Here is a 15,489-nt window from a genome sequence, read left to right as displayed (position 1 = left end):
GGCCCTTTGGCTGTCCCTGTCCAGTTTCCCTGAGGTCGATCAGAGATCATAAATCAAATGTAGATAAGTAGTGTACATCATGCATGCAATACAACTGTATTATTTCTGTTTTGAAGGAGACTGCTAAGGTTTTCAATTTATGTATGTGCGAGAGAACATGCCTCCCCTTTGGGTCACCCCTCCACAACAGTCCCAGTTTTCATGTGGCCCCCTTAGGGAAATTAATTGCCTGCCTCCCACCATACACACACACACACACACACACACACACACACACACACACACACAATCTGAATAGCCCTAATCTTTACTCCATTTCTAAGATGACCTGAGCGGAGTAATCATGTATAGCTGTAGAGAAAGAATGGCTACATGCAGCCATAAACAAACTTGCAGATCTCACCTTGAAATGCTTCCCCCCTCATATAATTAAGGAAAAAATTCCCCAACTTATGTGTAGAGCTCAGAAGCCAAATGCGTCCTTTTTTAATTACTAAAATGGCTTAAGTGCTTTATAAAGTCCACCATCTAAGGAAGGCAGGGTGGCAAGTTATTTTGCATGAACAAGTGAGAAAACAAATCAAATCTGCTCAGATGAGAGTGAAATAACCCCCCAAAAGCAATAAATTTAGAAAATGCTGCCTTATGAAGAGACTGCTTTGCTGAGGGTCAGCAGCGACTAATAATTTAACATGTCATAAGAACCAGAAGGTAGGCAGCACTTAAGGAACCCAATCAGGAGCCAGCCTACTAAACATGCCAACCTGATATCTGATCTATCAGCAGATTGGACTTTCATGGGGCTGATTAATTTGAATCTAGCATGATAGTGAAGAGATACACACAGTATGAGGGATAAGTATCCCTGGGGCAATATAACCATAGCTCACCTGGTGTTTGGTAGTTCAGTCGCCTCATTTCAACAGGGTCAGAAGAGTGGGCGAGTAAGGAATCCTTCAGGCCAATGGTATGTTCATCCTTGGATGAGGGTGAATTGGTCCTTTTCCTGAGGAAAAGAAAGACAGGCTTATACAAGATAAATTTGGGAAAGAATAACAAGATCCTGGCAACAGTCTCAGAAACGTACATAGCAGCATGCAAAAAGGATTATTAAAGCCTGCTGTCTAACATGAACACAATGACAGAAGCTTGGCATTCCTCTTTCTTTTCACATTTATTTGTAAGGGACTATTTCCTCTAGTGGAAGAACACTGAAGATTCTCTGTATTAAAAATTATTTTAAATGTGAAGAATTGTAAAGTACAAGGATAAAGGGTCTTCAGGGTAAATTTTATTGGTCCATTAATACTTGTCTTGAATGGCTGAAGGCATTTGTTAATAGCATAATAAAATATTGTTGTCTCTTCGTGTTATATTTATGTCCATAGTTCTGCTACCCTAGGCTCTTATCCTGGTAGATTAAAGTTACTAAGTAGAGTATAAACTAAGTACTAACTAAGCAGAGAAGAACCTGTCCAATAATTCAGTGGGATAGATTTGCAGGGATTTTGGGATGGCAAGGAATATTATTGGTGGGGTCACTTATTACCATTAAACCACATGACTCCATGCGGTGCTGCTTCTTAACATCCACCTAATGCATTTTACAAAAGGTTTCTTTTTCAGCCAACATATGTGGGTATGATTGTATGCAGAGGTGTGCATGCATGCAAGTGCACACAACTGACTGTTCAAATCTCCTGAATACAGGTAAAGGCATTCTGCTGCGCTCCTAGGCAAAGCAAATGGGAAATTTTGGTGATTGAATATCTTCCTAGTGACAAAAGCCCATTTTTTAAAAGGGGAAAAAGTACCACAAAATTGCCCGTAGACAGGAAACTACGGGCAACTTATAGGAATCAGTGAGAGTCAGATTGCTCCAGCAGATGCACTGCTGTTAATATTTTTTCAAATCACTTTCTATGACATTACAGGGTTGAAATCTGTTCAACACATTTATTATTATATGTTTATATTTGTAGCATAGATTGGGAGGAGATAATTTATAAAGCAGTCACATGTCAGAAAAAAAAGGTATGTCATCAATCTGATTTCATTGCTCAAACAAAAGTATACAGAAAAATGCCAAGGTGCTTTGTTCTGGCCTCTAATTTCTGTTAAAAATCAATTTTGCTCTACCATAATAGCACTACTTTGTTTTATCAATGATTAGTCAGGTAACGAAGTTAGCAGTCAAGTTAAAAGAAATCTGGTTGATAATAGGAAAAAGGAATCATTCGGAACAAGATTTATGGAACCGATTAACAGAACATGCCACATTCTTAGCTAAACTTTCTCATTGTGGACATGTATATTGGTTAACAGAGAAAGCCTAAAACAAGGTCATCTTATTTGTGAAGTTATTTATTTACTCTAACAATGACACGAGATAGGTAAAGGATGAGGAAGTATGGCACAGTAGCAAGAAAGGCAGAGGAATATCAAAAACCAGGCTTTGGATTTAAGCAAGATGAAATTTTGGATCTCAATGCGTACAACAAAAAGAGAAAGATGGTAACTACCTTTCCTGTTTGCTAGATCCATGGAGAGCAGAAATAAAAGAGGAAACCAGGATTATTCAAGGATACTAACCATATATGCAATAACCCAAAGTCCCTTTCTTTCCCTCCACCTTGGAACCAGGCATACAATTATTTATAGCAAAATAATGGTACGTTGTTTAAGTAAGAAATGGAAGACTTTGCATTTGCTGTAAAGAAGTAAGTTGTTGCTACTTTAACTTCACAAGCAGATGACGCTGGACATTCTTGCCAAGAACATGGTCACAACTAACCAAGATAGGGCCTTCTGCTGTCCCAAACCGAATTCTATAGTATTTTCCTGGATTAAAGCACCAACCCTTTCAATAAAGTAATGGAGGATAAGGCACTTCTTGGGCCTAGATATTATATAATTTAAGCAATAGTAATCTATGAAAAGCACTTATATGAAGTTACTCATTCTTATTATAGATAGCAACCATTTATAACCATTTGTTTAGCTACTGTTCAGTTACAACATTGAAAAAAAATGACTTACAACTGGGTCTTGCACTTATAAATGCTGCAGCATCCCCATAATCATGCAATCGAAATTTGGGTGCTTGGCAACCAGTATATAGTTACAAGGGTTGTAGCACAACGGGATCATGTGATCACAATTTGTGATCTTCCCAGTCAGCTTCTGACAAAGCGTAGTCAATGTGGAAAGCTGGATTTGCTTAAGAACTGCATGATTCACTCAACTGCAGTGATTGACCTAACAACTTTTGCAAAATTGGGCATAACTCATTTAACAACCACCTTGCCTAACAACGAAAACCTGGTCCCAATTGTGGTCATAACTTGAGGACTACTTGTATAGACCAAAAGTTTATCAAATGTTGACAGGTGGGTTCATTCATTCCATTCCAAAATGAAATGCATGGGCTGTTATATCTTGCATCCACCATTGCCCTACAAGTGAGCAAAGCTTTGGGTAGAATCAAAGTATCTTAGTGATAGCTGACTTTCATCTTGGATTTAACATTATGTCTCTGTGTAAAACTTAAGCCCCTCACTGTGTCTTCTGTAAGTATAGGCCGCTGATTACCTTTTGAAGAGTAGGATGGCAATAACGATAATGATAATCAAGATGACCGCAAGGACAGGGCCCATCACCCACAGCATTTCTGGTTCATCTTGCGGCTTTGGTGATACCTCCATCACAATCTCCTCTGAATAGGGACTGGCTGCATACTTCTTCTAGAGAATGGGAGAAAAGAGTAGATATAGACAGTGAAAGTAAATAACTTCTTCCATTATTCTTTTGTTATCCTTTAAACAGCCTCTTTCCAATAACCCCATGAGGTCCACCTGCAATTTTCTTGAGCAACAATCCTGAAACCATCAGATACTAATACCAAAATCAATTGTCATGCCTTTGGTAAGCAAAAATTCTGATTTACAACAGCCAGGAAGTATTTAAATTGCAGAATGAAATGGTCTGGTTTAGAGCAAGCTTCAGTCTCAAATGCACTGAGTCAAGTTACAGTCTTTGGTATTGCAGCCAAGTGAACACTGTTGCTGATAGGTAATGACTAAGTAGTTTAGTTTATTAGCCATTTGAAAGCATGAAAATGTGAATAGATAAACAGGTACCACTTTGGTGGCAACACACTCTGTGTGCCTTGATGTATAGGCATGCTGACTACATGACCATGGAAATGTCTTTGGACAATGCTGGCTCCCTCAGTTAAGAAATGGAAATAAGCACCGCTCCCTAGAGTTGAACACGACTAGACAGGGGAAATGTTTACCTTTATAAACAGACCACCAAGCTTGGTAAGTTAGGGAAAACTACTGCATATTAAAAGTCATGGGTGTCTCTCAGGCAACAATCTAAGCCTTGAAAAGAACACCTAGGGTTTCTCATGTGTTTGTCTGCATTCAAATGGTAATCTATAAAACTAGAGATGTCCTTGCCTGGTGCATTCACAGGTCAGCACTTAGGTATGCTATTCTCAAGTCAAAATAAAAACCACCTGTACATAGCCTTTTCAGATTTACCTTACAGGTCAGGGAGAGACACAATCACCCTTTTTATAGCTAGTACTAATACTAATTGCCATGACCAAGGAAGTAGAATATGTTGACCTCTTTTTAGCCAGTGAAGACTCCTTCTGATCTAAAGTTGGGCAGCTGGAGGATGAAATTTTAAACAGCCTTTTTGCGGAAAACACTCAGATCAGCCTCTTTTTGTGGGTTCTCAGCAGGATGGCATACATAGGGCTTAATTTGAGCCATTTTTCAACTCTGGCTCCTGATTCAGTGTCAGACCTTAATGTAAGAACTTGAGAAATAGTAATCAATGCCTAAGAGTCTGTTTTAATACTATTGAGAATAAATTCCAAATGTTCTGGGATTGAAGGAAGGAGCTACAGAGATTTTGAACACCTGACCACTTTCATTTTAGAAAGAACATATGCTAAATAATAATACCATCTTGTAATGTTTGCATGGTTCTTCAGCTAACTTTACTTAATATCATGGGAATCAAAAGGGAAGCTTTAATTTATAGAAAGTAGGATTAAACAGGGAGTTGACAAGCTCAATATTAGAAGGAGCAAGAAGGTACCAGAGCTTGGAGGAGCCAAGAAGAAACTTTAAGAGCATTGGAGCTTAGCTACAGAACAGCTTTAGCTGGATCACTTCCAGGGAAGAATGGGGGACTGAAAATGTGGAGCTGATAATATACTAAGAATAGGGAGTTGACAAGCAGATTGGTTCCTTTGACCCTCTCTGGGCAAGGAGAGAATGCAAGACTGCCTAAGTTGCACTACATATGGTTGCCCCTCACAAGGAGGGGAGGGGGAAACTGGGAGCCAAGAAAACTTGTCATACTTCCTCCTGGCACAGTCAGAGTCTTGCAAAAGACACTAATTTCATACTTTTGTGGGGCTAATCACTGTTTTAGAAATTGCCTATTAACTACTTTAAAGAGATTAGACACTTTCAAAATGACAAGGCAGTGCCTCCAATCCTTAATATAAGAAATTGAAACTTTATTTAAACAGCATTAGAAATTCAAAAGAAACAGCAAAAGGGAACACAGGGTTTTGAGCATAGAAAATTTTAAATGGATTAAAGGGTCTGAAAACATTAGAAAATTTTCGATCTCAAATACTAAGACTTTGAAATTAATTCCAGAGAACCTATTTTTGTGGAAAAATATTTCAGATATTGGAGACATAACGAGATATAACAAGCTAAGCAACTTATAAAGGCTTTCAAGACATTTGTAAGGAATTGCATTGGGATACTGAACCACCATATTAGCAGTGTTGTCTGTTCTTAGTTAGGAACAGTCTGTTCCCAGATGAAACTGTTACAGAAAAAAACCTGCAACAAAATCTGAGAATGTGAACAAGAATTTGTCATTAGACATGCAAAAAATAAAATCACCTAAGGTTTTAAAAATTAAGAAGAAAATAAGAATGCCAATTTCAGAAAGTAATTGGAATAATTTTGTCTTGCTGGACTTTCAAAAAAGGCTTTTTAAAGTTTTTTAAAAATCAAAGACAAGGATCAGCAATAATATAAATGGATTCAAAAGCAAGATTGTTTTACCTCAAAGGAAGGAATATAAAGCGGCTTTGTTCAATCAGGGTTAAAATGGGAACATGTTGTTACTTTGAGTGGATCCTTTTGGACTTGCTGACACCCAGACTGGAAGAATGTTGTGCATTGGATTTGTTTATAGTTATGTTTAAGACTCCCCCACATATATATTGTATTCTAATTGGACAGCATTTATGTGTCCTTAGTGGCTTTTTATTTAAAGTACAGGATCTTTGTGAGCTTGCTCTCTTTTTTGTCATGTTAAATTTCAGCCTTTTGTTTATATCAGGGTACTGGGACCACTTTATGGGAGCTTGTTTACAATTGAGATATGGAATAATGAGTTTTATATTTGCTAATCAGTATATTTATTTTAGGAATCTGTTTGACCTTTTTGGTGATACCTGGATTGGAGAAGACATCACTTATTAGATTTGCCTACAGTTTAAGAGCTGAGTTATGAGATTAAGTGTTTTATATCTGTTATTTAAGGGAATAAAAAAACAGTGAAATTGAGGTGGGAAATCGCAGTCTTAAGTTTTTGGTTTTTTTCTTTTATGTTTTTTTTTGCACCTTTTATTCTCTTTTTTTCCCTTTCCTTTTTCAGTTTGTATTGTATTTTACTATTCAATTAAATATTTTAATAAAAGTGTTAACAAAAAATAGTTCTGGCTGTATCTCAAAACATACCAAATGCCTGGAAAGTGCGCTCGGCTAGCTATGAGTGCCTTAGTACATTCACTCTTGTATACCGTAATCCACAACTTGACCTCAGCTGGCTGCTCAGAGCCTTCACCCTCCCAACTTGGTTGCACATTTGCTATATCCGTCACTGAAGTGTTCAGACTGGGTGAGTAATGGAGCATTTGACCAGCTCTAACGAGCCATTACAAGTAAATGAGGCTGAAAGTAAGAGCCATAGCATGGGACAGAACAGAAAGACCCAAATATCTTCATTATGTTGGACATTACTTACACATTTCACACAGTAGAGCACGCTATTACTCTTACTTTGCTCTCGCTCATCCACATCAGGATGCAACAAAAGACAATGCAGATGCTTACATGGACAGGCAAGTAGAAGGAAAATCTTCCACATCTCCACTATGTCAATAATCCAATAATGCTAACTCTGTAACTGTCCTTTTTTCTTTCAAGTGTTCTTACCGTATCACCATCTTCCAGTGAAGCCAGCACAAAACAACGGTAGCTCAAATCTTCTGAAAGTGGCTTATTAAAGAAGCCTTTATAATTCTTTTCATCTCCCAAAACAAATGTTTCTGGCAGTTCTTCCACTTGGGCTGCGATATAAGGCTTGAGGCGTTCTGCTTGTCGACGCTGGCGCCTTTCTATGGACCCTTGGTTTATGGCCTCAAGTAGCTGGAGAGTCAAAGAATGCTTATGTAAGAAATCGTCCTGCCAGATACCTTTGTGGACTGCACTTCACAAAAACTGATGCTTTTAATAACATTTGTTAACCAAAAAAGGTGCTCCTGACTTTGTGCCACCATAGACCAACACGAGTCCCTTCCTATAGAAGACAAGGTAACCGGTTATTGTATGAAGAAAAAGGAAAAAAGAGCTTAGGGCAGTAAGCAATTGACAATACCCAATGCAAACATTTATTTAATTTATATTGCCACCTTTTCACTCATGGCGACTCGAGGCGGCTTACACAATGGGTTTCAAGGCCATTCAACTCCAAAAAAGATTCTGGAGGGTTTACAACATTTAAAAGAATTATTTAAAAAAACAAACACACTGCACTATATACGACATAAATATTTTCCAGAAAAAGATGGTCTGGAAACAGAGCCAGGTTTTAAAGACACTTGTGGAAGACTTGCAAGACTTGAAAAATAGGAGCAGTTATATATGTCAAGGGCAGCTTCACACAAAACATATGGTACTAGTCCAAATGTGAGGTGAGTAGGATATGAGTGACCATCTGAATTTCTGCCGGATTGAGGAAAAGGTGCAAGCGGGACACAAGGTATGCAGAGGCCCTGATGGACCTCACCCCCTTCCTAAGAGGCCTGTAGGGGGCGTGCATAAGCGCACCAACGTGCCTACCATCCCTGTCCTATTGTTTCTTTTATTTTACTTATATGTATCCATTTCATGTATTCATAACTATGTATATACTTATACCTATTATCTTGTAAGCGATTGACAAATCAAAATAAATAAATATTAAAAAAACCCGACTATTTACTGTTTGAGCATTACTTCTGAGTCCCAGAGGATTTCCAGACTAGTCTCAAATGGGAAAGGTACAAGCCCACTTAAGACCAAAGATGAAAATATCTGAGATGGGGAAGCGTCGGAGTGCTAAAGAGGCAGATCCACTTTGTTTTTTCAGTCTAGGCTGCCTCCCCCAGCAATCTGATGTAAATATTAAGCAGGAGGAATGAGAGCATCAAGCTTTGAGGGACCTTCCTTTCAACACCAAATGGTACTGACCACCGAGGAAGGAGATGAACTACTGTAGCACAGTACCCCCTCTTCTAATCTGCCTAACTAGTCCATAAGGATACTGGTAAAGAGTACTGAAAGTTGCCAAGAAAGCAAGGCACATGAGGATGGATCCAGCATCTCCACCCCAAATATGCCAAAGGCACAACCGGTGCTACTATATCCTGGCCTGAAACCCCACTGAAATTAGTCCAGGTATCTACTTCCTCCAAAGCCCTTTATAACTCCTATCCAACCACTTTAACCACAAAGGGAAGGTTGGAAATTAGATTATAGCTTCCAAAATATCGATTGTGGAAGCCCATTAATTTGAACTTACAGAGAAAAATAATAGTTTGACAGGCTTTGAGTTGGATTTATCTTACCGAACAAGCGTACTTTGCAGTCTGGAGTACTGTCAGGCATATTATATTTTTCCATGTTGTATGTCTGCATTATATATTTTTAAATATAAAATTCTGTATGGTACTAACAGATTTCATAGGGGATCCAGATTAAAAAAACCTGAATATCATAGTCACCCATAAATTCATAAGAATGATATAAACATATCAGGAATTTAATTACATTGCTATACAGGCTCTCAGATATTTGAGTGTGCTTTTCTAATGAATACAAATGATTGTTAGGGTTTGAAATGGAAATTCTAATTTAAAGTGAAGAAAGGCACAACATATATTTCACACAAAATGATAAAAAAAAATATACAGCAGCAGAGCAAATATGATGCCCAAAAGACAGAAGTTATATAAAATTATGCTATTATACAGTATTAGGGACAGAGGCTGTTGACTTTTGGTCTCTAGAATGATACTGTTGCTTTGCATCCATACACTGGGTAACAGATAACAGATAATTAGAGTTGGAAGGGACCTTGTAGGTCATCTAGTCCAACCCCCCGCCCAAGCGGGAGACCCTACACCATTTCTGACAGATGGGAGTCCAATCTCTTCTTGAAAGTCTCAAGTGATGGTGCTCCCACAACTTCTGAGGGCGAGCTGTTACATTGGTTGATTGTTCTCACTGTCAGAAAGTTTCTCCTTATTTCCAGGTTAAATCTCTCCTTGTTCAGTTTTCATCCATTATTCTTTGTCTGGTCTACAGGCTCTTTAGAAAATAGCTTGACCCCTTCCTCCCTGTGGCAGCCCCTCAAATATTGGAAGACCTCTATGGTGTCTCCCCTGGTCCTTCTCTTTACTAGACTAGCCAAGCCCAGTTCCTGCAACCATTCATTGTATGTTTTAGCCTCCAGTCCCCTAGTCATCCTGGTTGCTCTTCTCTGTACTTTTTCTAGAGTCTCAACATCTTTTTTATAATGTGGTAAACAAAACTGGATGCACTACTCTAGGTGTGGTCTTACTAAGGCTTTATAGAGTGGTATTAGTACTTCCTTGATCAAAGGTCTTCAAGTCCTATCTTTTGAGGTCAAATACACACACATCCAGAGTACAATCTTTTTGCTTGAAAGAGAGATTGTGAAATAGAATGCAGAAGGAAATGAAGTGTGCTCCATAAATGCAGTAACACCTCTGGGAATTCTAGCATAATGACTTCTTTCAAGTTAAAATTGCAGGCAATTTTTAGATTTAGTTGGAGTTAATGGGCATTTGAGGAAGTTAGTGCTTCTAAGAACATTAAGAGATGGTGATAAACCCTGCTGTCCTAGGGGAATAATCTCACACATGCAAAAACAAGGATATCCAGCTTCAGAAAATGCCAAATTCTCTGTCAATACTACTATCTCCAGCACACAGGGCTGGTGAATATGACTGCTATAACCTTCTCTGTTTAGTATATAGCCTTTGGATAATGCTCAAAGGCCCTTTGGAAAAGATGGGTCTTTACAAGTTTGTAGCAGACCACTGGAATAGGGAATATTCTTACCTTGGAGGGTAGCCCCCCCTCCCCCCCCAAACCATTGATGTCCTGAGCAGATATTGCCTGTGTTGTATGCAGGGGTGGGTTTCTACTGTTTCTGTCCACCTCTGTAGAACCAGTAGCTCTGAAGAGCAGCAGACATAGAACTGGTTCTACGTCTGCTGATATTTTTGCCCACCTGGGCTCTTACCGGATCTTTATTTCCTGATTTTTCAACTTCAGCTGCCGAGCGAGGCACAGCTGCAGTTTAAAAAGCAGGAAAAGAGGGCTGTTTCAAAGGCTGCTTCTCTGCATGCAGCATGCTGATGACAATTTACAGGTGCGTGGCTCCAGCGTACAGGGAAGCTCGTAAATCCTGAACCGGTAGTTAACCCTGTTGTATCCCACCCCTGGTTGTATGGGTAGCTTTTATCAGGCAAAAGTGGCCTTTTTAGATAACCTCAGGCCATTAAATTTTAAAGGTATTAACAGCATTTTGAATTGCACTCAGAAACCTACTCCTAACTAATGCAGTTATTCAATTATTGTGTTTTATTAATGAGGTGAATCACGCATATTTATCATTTAGGTGCACGGTTGTCCAAACTTTTACTTTGTTCGAACCATACCAAATGAAAAGGAATAGTCTTGGGCCACATAATTAATCTATCTAAATAACAAACTTCCTTTAAAAATATTTCTATTATCTTGCGGGACTGCATTATTAGCTGTCCAGGGCTGTGTGTGGATAGCAGGCCATGGGTCGGACGCACCTGACTTCGAGTGATCACACATTCACCTCTCAACTAAGAAGTCTGAGAACCCCCTGCAGTAGCATATTTCTTTCTTCTCATACCTGGTCCAGTTCCATCTCATCGGGACTCTTCAGTCTGGAGGCGAGCATCCTGCTTGTGTGCTCTATTGGTACTACCACAATGTAGTACGACCTGTGGAGGAGGACGAAGAAGAAGAGAGGAAAAGTGAGTTCTTCTAGATATAAAGGAATACCCTCCATAAAATCCCTGTAATGGTCCCTGACTGCTTCATTTTCTTTATATTCTTCAGATTGTCATGAATTAGAGAAATAATGTTGTAAAGCTTAATTTTTTTACAGCTGAGTACCAATTTCAGTGGTATGTTACAGAACCATAAACACGAATAAGACTTCAACAAGCTTTGTAAATGATTTATATTCATTACTCAAGTAATTGGGCAGAATAAGGTCATCTTGGGTCCTTTAAAAGGAAAGAAAGGGAGATTATGGCTTTATGGGCTTAATTACCATAAAGAATAAATAATTCAAAGAAGCAACATGTGGTACAGAAAAATAATAGTCCAGAATCAGAATCCTAATAGGTTGCTGCTTCAAATCCTATACACTAATCTCTTGTATTTTGTCCTCGCTATTTGGATATATTTTAGGGCATTTTGTAGTTGAACTCACACAATTAATCAGAGTCTATGAAATCTGACATGATTCCCAGTGATACCATCTTACTGCCCATACAAAAATATATTCACTTCGCAGGGATTATCTAATCTGAGTAGGAAAATACAGTACTAACCCTATTACATTGTGTTTTTGGAGGGTCAGAACATAGTGACGGATCAGTATCAGAAGGAATCAGAGACGTTGAAAGAGTATACCTGACTGGCACAGAAGTCTTCACTTTGGGGAGGGTGATGGTGAACTGTCCATTATGGATATATTTGTATGGGGAAACAGGCTTTGTCTGGAAAACATCAGGTGATGTCCGGATGAAGACCCGATGTTGTAATGCGCCTGCACTACTTCCCCGGTTTGTAAGTGCAAAGGAATAATTTGTGTCTGGCTGCAAGTAATTAATCAGCTTCTTCATAGAATGTCCATCTACCTCCACAGTCTGCCCATTGTATAGAATCTGAAAGCAAAGCAAATAAAGTATTGGATTTCATACTTGGACATTTTCACCTAGGAAAGTAATGAAATTTTTCACCAAATTTCTATCTCCAAGTTGGGTCTTGCCTGTGATCTTCTGATAATAAGTGAAAACTGACTTTAAATGTAAAAGCTACTAAAATGAGGTATTTATCTTGGGAGTTTCTCAATATTCAGATAGCACTAATTTTCTAATTCCACTTCAACTGGGCTCTAGATCTAGTTCTTAAACTGAAATTATAATGATTTTGTGGGAACATTGTTGTCCAAATACTTTGTGGTTTACTTTGGAACTTAAAGCAGGTTTTGTTTCCATAGACTGCAATATACTCTGACGATTCCTATTTGAATGGATGACTTCAGAAGGTGGTACTCAGAATCTTCATTGTGCCAGTCTTTGGAAGAAACAGCAATTCATGCTGCCTCTTTGGCTTTGTTACTGATTTTTAAATATAAAATCAACAAAATTGTTAGAAAAGAAACAAAAATAAGGACTAAATAAGAAAGAAAATAAAAAATAAAGGTTTTGTTACTGATTTTTTTATGTTTTAATTTTATGTTGTTAAGAGAAAGACAGATATAGAGAGACAATAAAAATTCCTTTGCTTTCATGGCTGATGCAGACTTGCCCAGATAATTCCAGACATCTGGAATATAGTGAGCTGTCTCTGTTTCAACTTTGATTCCATCTTTAACTATAGTCTAGCTGTGGCAAAGCAACAAAAGTGATCAAAACCCCCTCCTCTGTTTCTTAAATAAACAACTAATACTTCTAAAAACTAAGATTGTGGATGGTAAGCCAATATCTATGAGGGGTCATCAACCCCCCCGATCTGTGGACCAGCGCCGATCAAGCGGCATGCCAGCAACTGGGCTGTGCAATCAAGCAAAGCCCCATCCGCGGAGTGCAGGCAGCATGCAAAACTGCACTCCCTCCGGTCTGTGGAAAAACCTTTCTCCACAGAACCGGTCCCTCATGTCCAAGAGACTGGGGACCGCTGCTCTATATATCCCAGGATATTCTACTTACAATCTCATGAAAATGTGTAAAATCAGTAACATTTCACACGAAAGCATATATCTAACATTCCTTTAAGAGGGGAAGAAGCACTCTTACATTATGGACATCAGGTTCAACAAACATCTTATCATAATGCCACTACTCATTCACTCCACCAGATCAGACTTTTTTTTTTTTGGCAGGGAATTTATCTCCTGGTCCAGATGAAATAATGGTTGTTGCTGGAAAAAACTGAAAAACTTCACTATTGATTTTCAGGAAAGAATTTTCAAAGGTCCCAGTTCTCCCCCATTAAAAGAAAGAAAAAATTGAAAACTTCACTATTGATTTTCAGGAAAGAATTTTCAAAGGTCCCAGTTCTCCCCCATTAAAAGAAAGAAAGAAAAATCATGAGGTTTATCGTACACCTCCATGTTATAATCTGGACAATATATACTTTAATCAAATCTGTTAAAGAGAAAGAGGACTCTCTTTGGGGTGTAGATTTAGTGTACAACTGTTCATCAAGTGGATATAATGCTAATAGTTCCCATGGAGATTTATCAGCAGTGCTTATTATTAGGATTTGGCATGGCATTCTACATGTGTGAATTGAACAGTTGGGTATATGGGGAGCCTTATTTGGAATATTCCTGCTTCACTGATCATATCCAGGCCAGTTATTCCTTCTGTACCTAACCCTGCACACAACCTGCACATCTAGAATCAGCAATAGGCGTAAGGAAGCTCATTTACACTTCTTATAATTGCATGTCTGCTCTATAGTTAGCAACCCAATAGCATCTCCTCTCCCAAGCCTCCATGTGGCCAGCTTGCAGGAGAAATTGCTGTCAACTCTAACTTAATCCTCATCAGCAGCCTAAGCTATATTAACCTAGGCAGACCTTCTGAACTTTACATACTGTAGTATCTTGATAATTCATTACTTCAATTAAGAACACATTGGATCTGTGGAACTAGAAATGAGGAAATCCCAGCACAGAATCCACTATTAATAAATGTGTCAGGCTTCCCAGTCTAGGACTCAGCTGTAAATCTTTAAATCCTGATTTTAACAGGCTTGGCTGGGCAACAGAAGTTACATATCTCTGTCAAGGTCATCTACCTTACTCCCTCCAGGAAGCTTAATCTACAGCAGCGGTTCTCTGTACATTCAACATAGTGTGACTAAATACAAATCTTTATTGCAACCTAGGAGGCTTATTAAACAGTTGATTCTTGTCTGTCACGGTGAAGGTACAGTTCCTTTCTTATACTCCTGGGACTTTACACCCATTGATGCTTCTTTGTGCCTTTTCCATGCTTCCATGGATTTTTTTCTTTGTACTTCATGGCCCTGAACCTGAATACTACTGACTGTTGACATAATTTGCACCTCTGTTCTGAGAACCTTTTGGCTTAACTCTCACAGTATATCCACCCACTGCTAGCAAGGTCAGCAGGCACAACTTTATACCAAGATCCTTTATCTTGCTCTAAGGCATTGTTTAGAGTGGTCAGATGTCCAGAATTATGCCAGACAGTCTGGATTTTGTAAATATTTTCCCTGTCTTTGCTGTGGTGGCTCCCAATTTGCCTGCCATTTTCATCGGCTCATGTCTGCCTTCCTGTAAGTTTAGCATATTTGGGTTGTAAACCTCCAGGCATTCATAAAAATGGCATCTCTTTGCTGCCATCCAATTAAAGTCCAGGCTTTTGTAGCCCAGATATGATAGTTCTGCTCTGATTTCTTGCAGGAAATTTGGAAGTGAAAGTACATCCAGACATGAGACTGATTTGACTGTCCTCCAAGGAGTCTACATGATGATGGCACAATGATCTGGGTGGAAGAAGTGGGAGACATAAATACAACATCTGATGCAAGATTCTGACTCTTTATCTTTTCCCTGGAGGCTTTCAAATTTAATACAAAACTAAATAGTTTGCTATGGGCAGCTGATGCTGCCAGGGTCTGCTAGTTGTAAAGATAACTCCCATCCCAGGTCTCCTTAAGGTATCAGTAAGAGACAGAAAGAATAGAATAGAATTCTTTATTGGCCAAGTGTGATTGGACAGACAAGGAATTTGTCTTGGTGCAAATGCTTTCAGTGTAAGAAAAGATGCATTCGTCAAGAGTCAAG

At 38.7% G+C, this 15,489-nt stretch overlaps 1 protein-coding gene across 8 annotated transcripts in view; it reads right to left on the bottom strand.

Annotated features, from left to right (window-relative positions):
* Window positions 1–15,489, bottom strand: part of PTPRF (protein tyrosine phosphatase receptor type F) — a 542,470-nt gene that overhangs the window by 37,238 nt on the left and 489,743 nt on the right. For all 8 annotated transcript variants that reach the window (XM_087929754.1, XM_026706994.2, XM_087929753.1 and 5 more), the window contains 5 exons: window positions 12,078–12,331; window positions 11,287–11,377; window positions 7,266–7,478; window positions 3,592–3,743; window positions 891–1,006 (listed from right to left, as the gene is read on the bottom strand). In XM_087929754.1, coding sequence (XP_087785880.1) covers window positions 891–1,006; window positions 3,592–3,743; window positions 7,266–7,478; window positions 11,287–11,377; window positions 12,078–12,331 — 826 coding nt within the window. The remainder of the gene's footprint in view (window positions 1–890; window positions 1,007–3,591; window positions 3,744–7,265; window positions 7,479–11,286; window positions 11,378–12,077; window positions 12,332–15,489) is intronic.

This window comes from Pseudonaja textilis, chromosome 3 (genome assembly GCF_049901715.1).
Source record: "Pseudonaja textilis isolate UNSWEBS1 chromosome 3, rPseTex1.2, whole genome shotgun sequence".
NCBI lineage: Eukaryota > Metazoa > Chordata > Lepidosauria > Squamata > Elapidae > Pseudonaja > Pseudonaja textilis.
The sequence above is the reverse complement of the archived record's forward strand: the minus strand, read 5'-3'. Positions and strand labels throughout refer to the sequence as shown.